This window comes from Notolepis coatsorum, assembly GCF_963971535.1.
Source record: "Notolepis coatsorum genome assembly, chromosome: 20".
Taxonomy (NCBI): Eukaryota; Metazoa; Chordata; class Actinopteri; order Aulopiformes; family Paralepididae; genus Notolepis; species Notolepis coatsorum.
In genome coordinates, this window is record NC_140184.1 from 62117751 (window position 1) to 62135496 (window position 17746).

A 17746-nucleotide genomic window follows, 5' to 3' on the forward strand; every position below is an offset into this window, starting at 1 on the left:
AAAACGGTTTAGTTTCTGGATGTGTGCGAGATTATGTCCTAATTAAATCACCATTGCCTTTTTGGTGAATTGCCCCTTTAACAGTTTTGCACACATTAATTTAGTCCGACAGTCATTGAGAGTGAAGCTCGAAAGACACAGAACCCTTGTGTTTTGTTAAAAGTGTAAGTTGTGAATTTCGGACCCCTAGCTACAGATCTCTTACCAATTATGTTGTTGGTCAGTAGAATCCTCTCAGCACAATCCATGCTGTTCTTGCCACAAAACAAATACAATCATTGGAGCCACTGGAGTCTGTACAACCCCTGGTGTGAAGACCGAAAACTACTTTGTTGTGCACTGTGGAGTAGGTACTGTACAACCCCTGGTGTGAAGACCGAAAACTACTTTGTTGTGCACTGTGGAGTACGTTTCAGTGTTTATTTCAGGGTTTGTACAGTCTGGAGTGTGTCTCCATTGAATTTGCCTAAATAGGGCTGGGGGTGAACTTACCCTTTAATTACAGCTTATTGAAATGTAGGCCTCAATGAAAGAAATTGCTAACAATTTGAAACAATAAGAATTGATTTTACGACAAGCTTAAAAAACAAGACAGTTTATCAGCAATTTCATACATATAGGCAGAATAAATAAGAATAAACAATAAACAATCAGCTAAGACAGTTACAAGTCGACACACAGTGGTCGGAGATCATACTTTTAAATAAAACAAAAGGAGGAAGAACCTCAAGTTCAGCTCCAGTCAGTTGGAAGGCATCCCCAGTGTTGAAAGCATCAAAAGGAAAACAGTTTTTCCTAGTTCAGAGCAAACTCGAGGAACCCTAACCAACCATTTGAACGTGTAGAATATAGGTTCCAGCAGTGTGCAAGGGGGAGGTTTAACAATAGGGGCTTTAAAAATAAACAAATGCCAGTGATAGTTACGCCTTTCAACCAGAGAAGGCCATCGAACATTTTCATAATGGACACAGAGGTGGGTTAACTCGATAACTGCCTATAAAACACTGTTGGTGAAGAAAACATTTATTTATTTAGAAAAAGTTTCTTCTAAATCAATGAGTTCTCATCCAGTAAGTTGTATTATTTTATTTTATTTAAAATAAGCCAACCTATTAACAACTATAAGGTGCAACACTATAATCCCAGACAAAAATGTCTTTATTAGTGGAAAATCACTGTGATTTGGAAAATACATTTTTAGGACCAAAACCATTATCCTGTTCAGATTCTGGCTTGCGAGTGGATTTTGTACTAGCTTGGATTGAAGAACACTAGCCAGAGGCCAGTGAAATCTCTATTTCTGCCAATAAACAATACATCTCAATCAATTATTATTATAATATTATTTAATTATTGAATATAATCTTTTTCATGTCAATGTCCAGATACATATTGAACACAAAAATGAATACTGGCATTAATAAGTTGGTAACTCTTTTATGTAAATAAAAGTACATTTTCCCTGCATAATAAAAGCAGGTGGGCTTCTTTTGATGACAGTAAAGGAAAGGTCTCCGACAGCCAAAGGAACAACCCGCTAGTCCTCTGGTTCCACTTCTTTGGGTTTTGGCTGGTGGATAGACGACTCCATCCCTGGCAGGCTTGTCCTTCTCCGCGCGGCCGTCTCAATCTTCTGCACCAGCTCCACGTCCCAGGGGTGGGTGATGAAGCTCAGTACCTCCCCGTCCTCCAGGCTCCCTGCCCTACCCACCCGGCCTGCCCTGTGGATGTAGTCCGTCTGTGACTCTGGGAAGTCATAGTTGACCACCAGACGGACCCCGGACGTGTCCAGGCCGCGCGAGGCGATGTCTGTGCAGATCAGCACGTCCACCTCGCCTTTCTGGAAGTTCCGGAAGATCCCGGAGCGGAGGGCGGCGGGCATCTCCCCTTGCAGGCGGACATGCTGCACCCCCAACTCCTCCAGAGCATATCCCAGCCAGTTGACGGTGACTGCCTTGTTGCAGAACACCAGAACTCCACCACCTCCCTTCTCCTGTTGGAGCTGCTTCAAGGCCAGGTTGAGCTCCAGGACCTTGTCGGCCCCCCTCACCTTCGTAAAGGTCTGCTTGACGTGGGGCATGAGGCAGTGCAGCATCTTGCTCTTGATGGTCACCATGCTGCCGAGGTCAGTCACCTGGCTGAGCACCTCCCCCACACCACCAGGGAAGGTGGCGCCTACCACCAGCAGCTGTGCTTTATGGCCCGGGCTCTTTGTCTCCGAGGGCTCACTGGCTATTTGGGTTTGGAGTAGGATGCTCTCCAGCATGCCGGAGAAGCTGGGGTCAAACATTGTGTCAGCCTCGTCCACAACAAAGAATGTCAGCTCGCCCAGATCCAGGTAGTTCCTCTGCAGGGCTTTGACCAAAGCTCCCGGGGTGGCCACCAAAATATCCGGAGAATCCACCTTAAAGAACCCTTTGATTTGGCCAAGGCCTCGTCCACCGCCCAAAGTCCTCGACACCATGCCAAAAGGAGCGCACAGGGTGTTAGCCACACTGGCGACCTGGTCAGCCAGCTCTCTGGAGGGAACCACAATCACTGTGCGAGTCTGAGCTGCAGCGTTGATGTAGTCTTCAGATGCATTTTCAGCCTGGAGTTTGTTAACGATAGGCAGGAGGTAACTCAGTGTTTTGCCGCTGCCCGTCTCTGCAGCACAGAGAATATTGTGACCTTTCAGGACCTTTGGGATGGTTTGCAGCTGAACTGTAGTGGGATGAGTGATGTTAGCATTACTCAAAACCTCCACAAGCTCTCTGCAGATGTGGAGATCACGAAATGTCACAGACTTCCTCTCTTTATCGTCTTTGTCCTGCTGGTTACCTGTGACAAAGGGTGCAACAGTCCTGATGTTGTTTATAACGAAGTAGTCACCAAATGATTTGCTGTGCTTCCATCCTTTGGAGGAGAGAATGGGTTGCTCAAACTTCCCAAGTATGTAGCCCAAAGATTGGTTCAGTTGAGTATTCTTGCTTGTGATCAAGAGCTTCCCAGCCTTGCTGATGTTGACTTTATTCTTGCCTCGCAACGGCTTAGCATCTTCAACCTGCATCTGCATATGTCGAGGGATACGAATTACTACAAGATCATCTTTGGGTTTGGTGGCTGTTTGACACGCACGAATCAGGCGGATAGAGCCACAGGCAGGAAAGCGCAACGAACAACAAATGTTATGTGATGGTAAAGTCCTCGATGCGAACATACTAGCCACACAGCCGACCTTCGCAGTTAGCATTTTGATGGACTGGTTCGCTACCTGAACCAACTGTTAGCTTTCAAGACAAAAAGAACAGTGGAACACAATACTTAGTCTGCATTATATTTGAGCAACTCGTATCATATGTTGAAAAGCCTCGCAAATGATGCCAGCTGAGGAAGAGCTAAACCAAACTGTACGATCTCCATGCTTTCTCGGCGAGTGATGATGACGCGCTAGCAGAACAGGACAATAGGGGGTATCTGCAGAGCCGCAGAGCCAGGCTGGACGGGTGTGGTCTGGACAAGTAGTTGCGAATGGGGGGGGGGGGGGGGGGGGGGGGGGGGGGGGGGGGGGGGGGGGGGGCGGGGTTCGTCTCGTTTACATAGGTACATTATACATAGACAGTAATGTTACATCTAGACATGTAATAATAGAGTCAGTGTGTCAACAGTTGGAGGATGTGTGTTTAGTTGTCACTTTGTTCCCTCAAAGATGCTGCTGCCAGCAGCTGGAGAACTAATGGCTGCACGACTATTAGGAATGTCTGACTGCTAACTGTGTCTGACTCTTAACCACCAAAACCTGCAGCACCTATAATGTATATCATGCCAGTTAGGGTACAGACCCTCGCCTGAATAATACTGTTTATTTTTCTCATATTTTTTATATTCAGATGACATTTTATTGCCTGTATTTATGTCTTTCTACTATTACCCTGTCCATACCTGTACCCCCCCCCCCCCCCCATGACACCTACATTTCTCCTTTAACTCACCTGCATGTACATGGGTGGACACACACACACACACACACACACTCCAGGGTGTTCTCTGACTATAGCTGTTATTTAGTCATCCCGCCTAAATGACATGTGAAGTAGACGACAGAGTACAGCAACTTGCAATGGGCCTGGTCTACAAGATACACTACGCGACCAAGGTACCCATGTACATGTCAAAATACTTCCCAAAGGTCAGTGAATACCACGATCACAACACCAGAGGGAGCTCCACAAATCATGTTAAACCCAGATTCGGCTCAAACAAGGGACTAAACACGTTTCGCAATTATGCCACATCAATGTGGAACGCCCTACCCAAAGCTGTAAAGGAATGTGAATCACTACCCACTTTCAAAAACACTCTCAAAAAACACCTACGTGAGACTGCAATTCGAAACTGGCCCCTACAAATGTCCTAACCTAGTTGTACAGTAAATGACCAAGTAAGGCTTTGTCAATATTCCAATGTACAGTGTAAAATGTGTGTGTGTCCCCTACCCAACCCCCCCCCCCCCCACCTCCAATGTACAGCCCTCACCCAACCCACCCAACCCCACCCCACCAACCTCCTCCAATGTACAGTTTCTACGCCAAATGTATATACACTCCTTTTCTGGACACTTTTGTATCACAAACGGTACTGTATTTGCAAATCTGATATGTCATAAATGTATAGATGTAGCAGTACTGTCTATCTGTATGTCATGTATGTCATATATGTTATGATGAATTGAAAATGGGGGACCCTGATGTAAACAAGACGAAAGTCTTTCTCAGGTCTGCATCCCCTTAACAATTGTATGTATTGAGATGTACTGTACTGTACCCATTCTGCAATCTGTTAATAAACTTTTCAATCAATCAATCAATCAAGTATGTTGTGTGCCAGGTTCAAACAGTGCTGTATATGTACAGTTTATTCCTACTCCTATCCAAGCTCCGGGAGGGTCATCAAAGAGAAGTCGGGTCATCAAAGAGAAGTCGCCTATTCTTAGTCCTTGCCCCACAATGGTGGAATTGTCCTAATAAACTAACCTACACTGTAGCACTCAACACTTTATGAACATTGTTACTGAGAGTCTGAGACGAAAGTTAAGTTTACTCTATTATTACTAGATCTGGTATGTCTAGATGTAACACTGTATGGGTACAAGTTTACTCTATTATTACATGTCTAGATGTAACATTACTGTCTATGTATAATGTACCTATGTAAACGAGACGAACCCCGCCCCCCCCCCCCCCCCCCCCATTCGCAACTACTTGTCCAGACCACTTATACCCGTCCAGCCTGGCTCTGCGGCTCTGCAGATACCCCCTACTCGAACAGGAGCGAAATCCTCGCAAGGGTGGATGACGTAGAACGCAGGGATAAAACGGAGTAGACCGGCAGCGTGTAGCTTTATGCCAAGCAAGCAGTGCAAAAATTTACCGTAGTGGCGTGCAGTAATGCGCCTTTCATTTTCCGCCGCCCAGCGCCCAGGTCGCGCGGAAATAGGCTGTCTATTGCCATTCTCTTTGACAAACTCTAACCTTAACCAGCTCCTTAACAGCGCCTAAACTTAACCGTTCTAACCTTAACCAACTCCGAAACAATGCCTAACCTTAACCTTAACCATGCCTAACCTTAACCATAGAAATTATATTGCCATTCTCTTTGACAAACTCTAACCTTAACCAGCTCCTTAACAGCGCCTAAACTTAACCGTTCTAACCTTAACCAACTCCGAAACAATGCCTAACCTTAACCTTAACCATGCCTAACCTTAACCATAGAAATTATATTGCCATTCTCTTTGACAAACTCTAACCTTAACCAGCTCCTTAACAGCGCCTAAACTTAACCGTTCTAACCTTAACCAACTCCGAAACAATGCCTAACCTTAACCTTAACCTTAACCATGCCTAACCTTAACCGGCGAAAGAATACACGTTAAAAAAAAATCACGTTAAAAAATATTTTCGATGGGATTCGAACTCGCCAGCAAACGAGCCATAGGATCCACAGCCATGTGGCCTTGCCAATTGAGCTATTTCTAGATACTGAATAAGGGGCGGTGACTTATATATATTGAGCTCCGCTCGTGTCGAACCAAGGCGGGATCTCATGCGCATGCGCGGGCACCTCGCGCGAGCACGCCGGCGCACGCACGCACCTGAGCGAGCACGCCGCCGCCGGTGCACGCACGGTAGCATTTGTCTAAGCGGGGCCTGAAAAGAAGGGCGCTTTACCGCACTGGCGTGCGGTGACGAATGCGGAAGCATTTTTGCACTGCTTGCTTGGCATTAAGGAAAACGCAGAACGGCATCAAGAGAAAATGCAGCCAACATGATGGCAGTTCTTTAGAGTGATAGCGAAGATAGGAAACTAAAGAAAACTCGAACTAATTTCACAGTGCACTGCACATTATTGTTGTTATTATTGTTATTATTATTATTATTATTATTATTATTATTATTATTATTATTATTATTATTATTATTATTGTTATTGTTATTATTATTATTATTATTATTATTATTATTATTATTATTGTTGTTGTTGTTGTTGTTGTTGTTGTTGTTGTTGTTGTTGTTGTTGTTGTTAGTAGTAGTAGTAGTAGTAGTAGTAGTAGTAGTAGCAGCAGCAGCAGCAGCAGCAGCAGCAGCAGTAGGCTTGTTCAAGATGGATTTCGGTTTGCCTCGACTAGTAGACGAGAGTAGCCGAGTGAAGCCGGGGGAGGAGTTAAGAGGGCGGACACTGCCGATTTCACGAGAGCCTCTCGCCTAGTCTCGCGCGGCAGATACGCTTTCACGTCACCACACACACATTACACACCTGTCCAGCTCATTATAATGCAATGGCCGTGTGCAAAATTAGATCAGATTCAAATGTACAGCACACCATATACTGCTACAGTGGAATATACTATTCATATACCATAATGTATACCATCTTGTTGCGCGCTCCTGGCCGCACGCACACACAACACACTGCTGTATGTGTGTGTGCGTGTGTGTCTGACAGCTTGAAGTTTATCATGATGATATGATGATAAGTTGATAACGCATAACATAATAAAGTTTTCAATCAATCAAACGTCTCATAGCTCCCTGGCTGTCACATGGCTGGTGACTGACAACTTTTCTGAGCCAATAGGCGCTTTGCGCGACCGTAGCAAGTCGCTTCCCAGCCGGGAGCAGCCGGCTGGTGAGAGGTACTGTGGAGCCTTGCTCTGATGGCTGCGCGCGGCTCGCTCCCGCGGGAGTTCCGCGCCTCGCCTCGTCAGAATTTCAGAGCAAATCGGACAACATTCTAACCGTCATGCAACGCGCTTGGCGAGGCCGTAGTAAAACCTGCGCAGATCTGCGTCCGCCTATCCCATCTTGAACAAGCCTAGTAGTAGTAGCAGCAGCAGCAGCAGCAGCAGTAGTAGTAGCAGCAGCAGCAGCAGCAGCAGCAGCAGTAGTAGCAGCAGCAGTAGCAGTAGCAGTAGTAGTAGTAGCAGTAGCAGTAGCAGTAGCAGTAGTAGTAGCAGTAGTAGTAGCAGTAGCAGTAGTAGTAGTAGTAGCAGTAGTAGTAGTAGTAGTCCTGTGCACAGTGCACATCCCTGCACATCTACCATCCTAACCTGAGAAGTGTGTTGTTTTTGTTGTTGATGTTGTTGTTTCTATACCTCGTGTCATCCTAGTATGTTAATTGATATCTTGGCTAGTGAATCAGTGCAGCCTGGAGCCTGCAGGACAGTGACATCAGACATTATAACCAGGCTAAACTGGGTAGAACTTTGAGATGGCAACTGTGGTGCAGAATTGATTTAAAAGCAACTGTTCACAGAGGACACTTCCCTCATTGCAGCTTTGGACTGATGTGTTAAAGAAACACAGCAGAACTATGGAAAATGTGCTTACCATCTTCCCCAGTGTCAGACAAGAAGATAGATACCTCTCTGTGCGCTCAGTAGAAAGCTATCCAGTTGCAACCATGCCTAGCTTAGCACAATTTAATGGAAGTGGATACGGACCACTAGCCTAGCTTAAAACTCTGGGAGAGATGTTTTTGGTCAACAGCTAGACTAGCTGGTCTGTATAACCGGTCTGTATCAGTTCAAACCTGCAATGAGGGAAGTGCCCTCTGTGAACAGTTGCCTTTAAATCAAGTCAGCACCACAGTTGCCATCCCAAAGTTTTAACCAGTCTTCTTAAATAGTTTGGTGGAATAGAAATAGTAGTGTTTTATTGGTTCAAGATGTTATCTAGGCTATAGTATGTCCTGCTTCATCAAGAAGTCATGTTATCTAGGCTATAGTATGTCCTGCTTCATCAAGAAGTCATGTTATCTAGGCTATAGTTAGTATGTCCTGCTTCATCAAGAAGTCATGGGCTTCTAGGCTATATGTAGCAGGGTGGATTATCCCTGCTTCGTGGGAACGGTTGCTGGCAGTCACAAGGTAGCTGGACACAGTAGAGCTCCGTCTGACTGCACCCTCGTCTTTGGGCCTGGAGCGTCGACTGGAGGCTGGTAGTGTGAGTGGATGGGGCCCGGGATTTACCAACCTGGTCTGGTACTCTGGTCTTCCTCCTTGTTAAACGGCTCATGGATAGACACGCACACAGATCTCCCATCTAATTCTTTAATGTTATTTATACTGGTCAGTTACAATGATTTAATACTAGTGACCAATTGGACTGAAGTCCCACTATAGTTCCGTTGGTAATAACTCCATACCTCATAAACACGTATATTATACACCCACCTCTGGGTTAATATCAGGGATAATATACTTCAATGTGTTTGACTCATCGCCCACGTCTGGGTCTTCACCCTGTATAATACCTCCAAAAGGCTTTAATTATACGGCCAGAATAATACCTCCAAAAGGCTTTATTTATAATGCACCAGGTCTGTAACCTCCCCACAGGGAAAGGGTTAATTAGATGGGAAAATATTATTAAAGAACAAACCCGTTATCACACTCAAAGAAAATGAAAAGAAATCAAAAGGTGGGCCCACAAATACCTTACAAAAGCCCTATGCTAATGCCGGCATGTATTGTTAATGGGGTACCCCTAGAACTGTGGTTAGCAACGTTAGCTTCGCCCGCGGGCCGCACCACACTGTGTACTGTGTAATAGCTCCGGAGCGTAGATGCTCAATTGTACTCAACCAACATGGCGGCCTCGCCGCGCCACAGTCGTCCGGAAGGCAAGATGTCGTCGAGCGCTCTCGGCGAGGGTGCTAGTAGGCGGAGCTGGAGCAGAGAGGCAGTGCTGGCTGAGAGCGTGTGCTGGGTGATGGCGACCTCTGTTGGTCGGGACGAACTCCTGTGTGCTGCAGGCAGCCAGGTGTAGATCTGGTTGTAGGCAGCCGGAGCAGACTGGTTGTAGGCAGCCGGAGCAGACTGGTTGTAGGCAGCCGGAGCAGACTGGTTGTAGGCAGCCGGAGCAGACTGGTTTTAGACAACTGGTTTGGTCCACGCGCGTATCTAAGCTCGCCCTCACTAACACTGCAGCTACACTCTGGGTCCCCAGACAGCCCCCCTGCTAGCCGGGATATATGATAACGCAGGGTGTTTCTAAAACACCGGTCCTCTTCATGCCACGCTGGCAGGACACCTCGCTAGAGGGAATAACTTTAACTTAAACCCCTCAGGGCGATACCGCATTCCTTCTAGGATAACTCGTTGTATCACTAGGGTATTCTGTAAGGGAACATGCAACACGCTACTACGTTTGCTGGTATAGGATAACCCGTAATATACTCAAGTTCAATACGGGGCTCTTCCAGACACAACCGAACCGATCCAAGTCCAATGTCGAAGAGCCTGGTTCCTCGCACTTCCGTCTACTTCCTCCTCCGTCTCTCTCTCGTACGCTCTCTGCCTGCCACCGCGCCCCCTGCTGTTACCGCCCACTAGCTCCACAGGGAAAAGGATTGTAGAATAGAATCCAGTAATGCCGTTTATAATCCATATTTCGGCCGGTAGAAGAAAGAGAAGCTTGCATCATTGTTCGTGAGAATATCAATGGAAACTAGTTAGTAGGTCTTGGTGCACAAAAGGGGAGATAAAAGGCAAGTCAGCACATCTGAATAATAGGCATATATTCAGGTTGCTACATATAGTATGTCCTGCTTCATCAAGAAGTCATGTTATCTAGGCTATAGTTAGTATGTCCTGCTTCATCAAGAAGTCATGTTATAGGCTATAGTATGTCCTGCTTCATCAAGAAGTCATGTTATAGGCTATAGTTAGTATGTCCTGCTTCATCAAGAAGTCATGTTATCTAGGCTATAGTATGTATGTCCTGCTTCATCAAGAAGTCATGTTATCTAGGCTATAGTTAGTATGTCCTGCTTCATCAAGAAGTCATGTTATCTAGGCTATAGTTAGTATGTCCTGCTTCATCAAGAAGTCATGTTATCTAGGCCAGGGGTTCCCAAACTTTTCAGGCCGGGGCCCAGAAAATAAGGCGTCAGAGAGCCGCGGCCCAATGCACATCGTCTGGCTTTTTTTTTTTTTTTTTTTTTGTCATGCGACCGATTTTTTAAGCCAAATATCACTTCAATCCTATTAAGTTAGTTCAAGTTAGTTATTCATTTATATGTGCTATTTATGAGAGGGCTAACTTGTTGCAAAATAATAATGATAATAATAATAGCCTCATAAAAATACTATTGTTGCTTCGTTGATTTTTCGTTTTTGTTTATTTATTAAGTTAATATAAAACCATATAGTCACATTTTAGAATACTATAGAATCGAATTTTAGAATACAGCTAGAAACACTGTCCTGGCCTGCTTCTAAGTTCAGTGGCCTGACAAAAAAATAAAAATAAAAATAAAAAATAAAAAAATAAAAAATAAAAAAAATGTTTTTTTTTATTTTTTTTTATTTTTTTTTTATTTTTTTTAAATCATCTCGCGGCCCATCCGTGGCTGCTCGCGGCCCACCTTTGGGTCGCGACCCCGACTTTGGGAACCACTGATCTAGGCTATAGTATGTCCTGCTTCATCAAGAAGTCATGTTATCTAGGCTATAGTTAGTATGTCCTGCTTCATCAAGATGTCATGTTATCTAGGCTATAGTATGTCCTGCTTCATCAAGAAGTCATGTTATCTAGGCTATAGTATGTCCTGCTTCATCAAGATGTCATGTTATCTAGGCTATAGTATGTCCTGCTTCATCCTGACCTCTTGTTTTCTCAGGTTCTAGAAACACCTCAGCACTGTACATCAAGCCTATATATCACAACACCAGACCATATCCATTATGCCTTATTCACACTTCAGCTAGCATGGAAAATTTTAACCCAGTCTGAAAATTACAAGCCATGGACGAGCAAGCATGTAAAATGTCTGTGGACTCATAACACATTCCACTAGATTCATGAGGAGAGAGAAACACCAGTTTGCATTATAGATCGACTCCCAACGTCTGTTACTATGGTCTCACCAAGCTCTCTATATCAGTGCGCTGTTGTCACATCAAGCATTGATCCTTCATCAGACATAGTTCCTGTGTGCTGCGTGAACCACTGCTCACTGATTGATTTACTGTAGATTCAGAACAGCACACACACACGTTCAGTAATAGGGTGTCTCTGGCACGTGTTGGACAAAGCATTATGACCTGCTGAAATTACTGACTGTATTTTAATTCAGTTTAATCAATCAGTCAAACAATCATAGCTAGATTGATACATAGATAGATAGGTAGATAGTCACAGATATATTGATACATACATAAATAGATAGATAGATCTATTCTAGAAATTCTTAGTTGACAAATAGTCATAGGACTTTGTCCACTAATTGATTCCTTGACAAAACTGTAAAATTGTGTTTCCCACATGCAATGAGGCAGATAGACCTCTTTAAACTGAGTGCTGATCGAAGTTGTGTTCATAATTTTTAAGGGGAAAAAACGACTCATTCAGCATTGGAAAAAAATTAAATATTAATCAACTAAGAAAGTTTGGTGGATTTAGACCAAATTGACTGATTAATCGCTGAATCAAGAGGGGGCAGCCCTACATTTGAGCTTTTTCTTCCCGCAAGGAACTTTGAGGAAAAACTTCAGTGTGAGATTTGCATCCAGATGCAAACCTTATTGGAGAATTCAACCCTCATTTTGCAAGTAAAAAGTTAAATAGAGCTCGGTATCTACTGTTTTATGAAACATATGCCCAAATGTGTGTCGGAGGCCTTGATTGGGCAAAGAATTGGGTGAAAATGTCTTTGAGTGCATCCAGGGCTCCAGATGGTCTATCTGCTATAAGCTCTATCTCTCCAGGCTGCCAGGCTTGGTGCTTTGCTCCATTTCACTTACTCAACAAAAGAGGGCAGCATTCGCCTAAATCAACAACAAACACTGCAAGTCCTCTGTCTCAATTATAATTTCAGACCATGAAGTCCACAATGTGTTCCTAAAAATGTTACTATTGGGATTTTTTTGTTTGTAGAATTATTATTATTAAGATTATGACTATTATTATTATTATTATTATTATTATTATTATTATTATTATTATTATTATTATTATTATTATTATTATTATTATTATTATTATTATTATTATTATTATTATTATTATTATTATTATTATTATTATTATTATTATTATTAAATGTGGCATATTTCAACTTGGGTGTGTATGGTCAACATAGCCTGCAAGTAACCTAGTGCCAGGGAAAACAGAAAATTATCACAACCGGCATCATCTCTTTTAAATGTAATGTGTTGGTGATGCCTGAAGGGAATCATTAGATTAGCGTGGTGTTATCGTTTCACTGAGCCTTTTATCCTCTACGTATCCCCTGACAGTCTGATAAAGGATCTTTATGTAATTTGATATTTGTTGACATTAACCTCCTATTGTGGGTCTTGTCAAGCTGTGTTGCGTGTGTGCAGTGTGTGGTGCAGTCCTTGATAGATTGACATATCCTCCAACAAGACCAGCGTGGGGCTAGAATCGTACTCTATAATTTTTTTTTCTCTTGACGATAACTTAATATCACTAACCACATCTACACCCTCCCACACAATTCATGTGCTGTATCTTATTTCTTCAAAGGTCATCAAAGATGATAAGAAACGCTGGTAAACTGAGTTAAATTCTTGGGGACCTGCATGGAGACACAGCTACAAATAATCACAAATAGGGAGAATTTGCATCCACCAGATCAACGGTTGTTTGTATTAATAAGAGTGGATACATATCTTCATGTGGTTCACAATGAAATATTGATGACAAAACAATATGAATAAAATAAGAGCATTATTATCTCTACTGAGCTTTTCTCATTCTAAATGAAGGCCCTCTTGTGTATGGCAGTGGGAAGTAGTGATATCAAAGCCACCCTCATGGGATCATCTGGTATATTTAGTACAATATAAATCTGAACTTCTCTGTTGGGATGGAATTGCTTGCTTTTTCTGCTGGAGGCATGTAATTAACCCTTTCACTAACACACTATAGAAGGTTAACCCTTTCACTAACACACAGACAGTTCTGTAGTGTGGTAGTGAAAGGTTAACCTTCTGTAGTGTGGTAGTGAAAGCTTAGAGTAGACGACAGAGTACAGCAACTTGCAATGGGCCTGGTCTACAAGATACACTATACGACTAAGGTACCCATGTACATGTCAAAATACTTCCCAAAGGTCAGTGAATACCACGACCACAACACCAGAGGAAGCTCAACAAATCATGTTAAACCCAGATTCGGCTCAAACAAGGGACTAAACACGTTTCGCAATTATGCCACATCAATGTGGAACGCCCTACCCAAAGCTGTAAAGGAATGTGAATCCCTACCCACATTCAAAACTGCTCTTAAAGAGCACCTACGGGAGGCTGCAATTCGAAACTGGCCACCGTAAATGCCCAAAACCCCCACCACCTCCTAATAGACAGTCTCCTCCCCACCGCATGTACATATTCCCTCCCCGCCGTATGGATATTTCTCTCCCACCCACCCACCCCCTCCTAATGTACAGTCCCCTCCCCATCATATGTATATACTCTGTCAGGATCTAGGGGTAACAGTACTGTATATTTGAATACCGTTTATGTCACAAATGTATCAGTACTAAATACCTATATGTCCCTATGCCATAAATGTCATGTATGTTGTGTATGTCATAAATGTCTATATGAATTGAAAATGGGGGACCCTGATGGAAACAAGACAAACGTCTTTTTCAGGTCTGCATCCCCTTAACAATTGTATGTATTGAGCCGTACTGTATTGTACCCATTCTGCAATCTGTTAAATAAAGTTTTCATTCATTCATTCAAAGGGTTAACCTTCTGTAGTGTGGTAGTGAAAGGTGTAACCCTTTGTAGTGTGGTAGTGAAAGGGTTAAACTTATGTAGTGTGGTAGTGAAATGATAAATGATAAGTTAAGATTTGTGTTAAGACCACAAGAAATATAATATTTATGCTTTCACATTTGTGAGCTATACACATCTGCCTGTACGCCCACATACGGCTATACGCATCTGCCTGTATGCCGACATATGGCTATACGCATTTGCCTGTACGCCCACATACAGCTATACACATCTGCCTGTACGCCCGTATGTGGCTATATGCATCTGCCTGTACGCCCACATACGGCTATACGCATTTGCCTATATGCCCGTATAAGGCTACGCATCTGCCTGTATGCACACATACAGCTATACGCATCTACCTGTACGCCCACATACAGCTAGCGCTGGTATAGGTTGTCTGTCTGTGGCTGAAATAAGTGGGTGTTGTTTGTGGTGTACTGTATGTACGTTTGGAGACTTGCCACTGTCACCAAGCCTCTTCAACTCATTCAGAACGCAGCGGCACGCCTGATCTCAAACCTACCGAAGTCGGCCCATGTCACCCCACTTCTTAGGGACCTGCACTGGCTCCCCATTGCTGCATGAATCCGCTTCAAGGCCCTCAAACTGGCATACCGTGCGGCAAAGGGAACCGCTCCCGCCTACCTCCAGTCAGTGGTCTCTAACTACACACCCTCAAGACCCCTACGCTCGGCATCTTCTGGCCGTCTCAGACCTACTCCTATCCGAGCTCCGGGAGGGTCATCAAGGAGAACCTGCCCTTTCTCAGTCCTTTCCCCACAATGGTGGAATGAACTACCCACCCCAGTTAGGACAGCCGAATCACGTCCAATCTTTCGCCGTCGACTAAAGACGCACTTCTTCAACCATTATCTCAAAAAATATATATAATAAAAGAAATAAAAAAATATAACCTTAACTAACCTTACTATCATGCACTTGTCCTAATAAACTAACCTACACTGTAGCACTCAACACTTTGATGAACATTGTTACTCAGCTGATAGAGTTGTGCCCTTCCTGATGACTTGTCGTACAGAACTTGTAAGTCGCTTTGGATAAAAGCGTCAGCTAAATGACTAAATGTAAATGTAATGTAAGGAATAACTGTTTGATTTATAATGAACTGGTTGCTTTATCACTGTTTATCAGTAGGCTATTGCAAAAAACTTTTGTAAATTATTAAACCATGCTTGATAGTTGCAGATGTTCTTGATCAGCCGCAAGTTTGCTTGTGTGAGAGGGAGAGAGAGAGAAAGTGAGAGAGTAACACGTACGTTATCATATCATATTATATGTTATCAGAGTGGATTTATGGGACTAGAATGGCAAATAAAATTCACCTCTTGTATGTATTTATGCAAATGTTCATTAATGCAACGGCCCACATGTGGGCCCTCTTGAGGACGATTTGCCCACAGGCACTTTGGCGACCTCTAGTGGCTCGGTTGTGCATATCTTTTTATACAATAGATACATATTAAAGCCCCATTTGTTGCCTGTCGATAGCCCTTTCAGGTGACAGAATCCGTTCAGCGGTTCTCGAGTTACATGCCGATATGTGAGGCGTGCGCCGAAGTATTGCGCAAATACCACTCCCGACTCTTGGGGCTCTAGCTGCATCAATCATTTGGCGTTCTCGAAGATTATTGGACAGGGTTGTAGCCAATGAGTGTGGCTTTCCATGTATACCCCAAGTGGGGATGTACGAATCAGGGATCTAGGTGACAAGTCACCTACGCAGAATGAATCGAAGTCTATGAGGAAAAGGAAACCAGGAACGCTACACAGTTTACCAAAATCCAATTTTTGGGGACCTCTAACTACTACAGAAAAACGTGAGTAACAAGTTTTTCTACAACTCAAGTTCAGTACAGTATGTTACTCTATTTCATTAGCACTAAAAGTGAATTTCATCAGAATGTCATCTTTCAAAAGAGACCAGGCTCATGCATGTGCTATAAGTATAAAGTATAGTATTTTGGTTTGCAAAAAAAGTATGCAGTCCTAAAAAACTAAAACTAAAATGACCAATTTTGGGGGCGCTGTTAGTTTCCTGTTTTTAGATTATCTTCAGCTACATCCAGAATAGTATGGAACAGAGCAGAAAATAGAATAGAAAAACGAGCCAAATAGTAAACTAATTCACCTATGATTAACCATTAGAGGTGGGATTTTCTTTATATTTTTTCCCCCTCAGAATTCTAGAACACCATCCCAGGGGCGGATGAGTGGCGCAGTGGGCAAGGCGCTCGACACTAACGCAGGAGATGCTGGTATCGAGCCCAGCTCTCGGCGTTGCTATCGGCTTGGCCGGCCGTCATACTAACACAATTGGCAGTGTTAGAGGGTGGGAAAGCCGGTGGGTGGGGATTGGACGTTGTGGACAGCGACTCCTACAGGTCGGTTGGGTGACGCCGGTACGGCGGAAACAGGAAGTATCGGGGGCATCGTGAGCCTCCCACACGTTACTCCTCGCCACTGAGAGTTCGAGCTGTTGCGGTGAAAAGATGCGACAGGCTGCCTCCTCGTGTACCGGAGGGGACACGTGATGCAAGGCTTCTATCCTCACTACAGCCAACCAGTGGGAGGCATAGTCTAGCAACGTTCAAGACAGGGGAGGGAAGAATTGGAAATACGAAATTAGGATGGGAGAAAAATAGAAAATAAGGAGAAAAAGTGGATCCAAAAAAAAAGAACACCATCCCACATCTGGTTCAATGATGGCCCAATGATGGCCCACACAACTCCCGGACACGGTCCTAGTATGTGGCCCAAAGCTGTAATATGATGTCTGGGCCAAATATTCCCATCAACCATCGGCCCAGATCTTGTTTGTTATCTTAAAGATGGTGCCACTGCCATCAGTGCCTCAACCAGGTTCATACTGGGTTCACAGGCCCCGGGCCAGTGCCGACCGAATGCCTGTAGTAACAACTTGAAGCCAGATCTTTTTGTTATGTAGGATAGTTCTCCTCAGAATAGAGGCCTTGCACAGAACAGTGTGTAGTTCTCTTTCTTCCAACATGGCTGCCTTTAACCATTGGTAACCACTTTCGAAAGAAAATGCCCAATTGCTGTACAGTGGTAGAGTAGGTAGAAATTGGAAAAACATATTACTGTTCCACTGCGACTTGTTTATAAGATCCAGTAACAGTGGTATGATTCCATCCTAGAGGCAAATCTTTCCTGTGACAAAATGGCATCCAATGTAATAAAAAAAGTCAACCAACAAACTAGATTCTTGTACCGGATCTCCTCTCTGGTAAACAAGAATACCCTGAAGACTCTGGCAGGAGCACTCATTCAAGGGTACTATGACTATGCGTGCACCTCATGGTACCAAAGCACCTCAAAGGCGCTTAAAACAAAATTACAAACATCACAAAACAAACTGGTCAGACTACTACTTGACCTGAACCCCAGAACCCACCTCACCCCTGCCCACTT

The 17746-nt window shown here is 43.8% G+C and overlaps 1 protein-coding gene across 1 annotated transcript; it reads right to left on the reverse strand.

Moving 5' to 3' along the window:
* Positions 1–579: 579 nt before the first annotated feature.
* Positions 580–3290, reverse strand: ddx28 (DEAD (Asp-Glu-Ala-Asp) box polypeptide 28). Its single transcript, XM_084337808.1, has one exon. It carries the CDS (start codon positions 3230–3232, stop codon positions 1538–1540), a length of 1695 nt encoding a protein of 564 aa, XP_084193934.1. The 5' UTR covers positions 3233–3290; the 3' UTR covers positions 580–1537.
* Between the last annotated feature and the right edge of the window lie 14456 nt (positions 3291–17746).

Excerpts from the sequence above, each read along its gene's own strand:
- ddx28 (XM_084337808.1), bottom strand. The coding sequence starts at position 3,232 with ATGCTAACTGCGAAGGTCGGCTGTGTGGCTAGTATGTTCGCATCGAGG.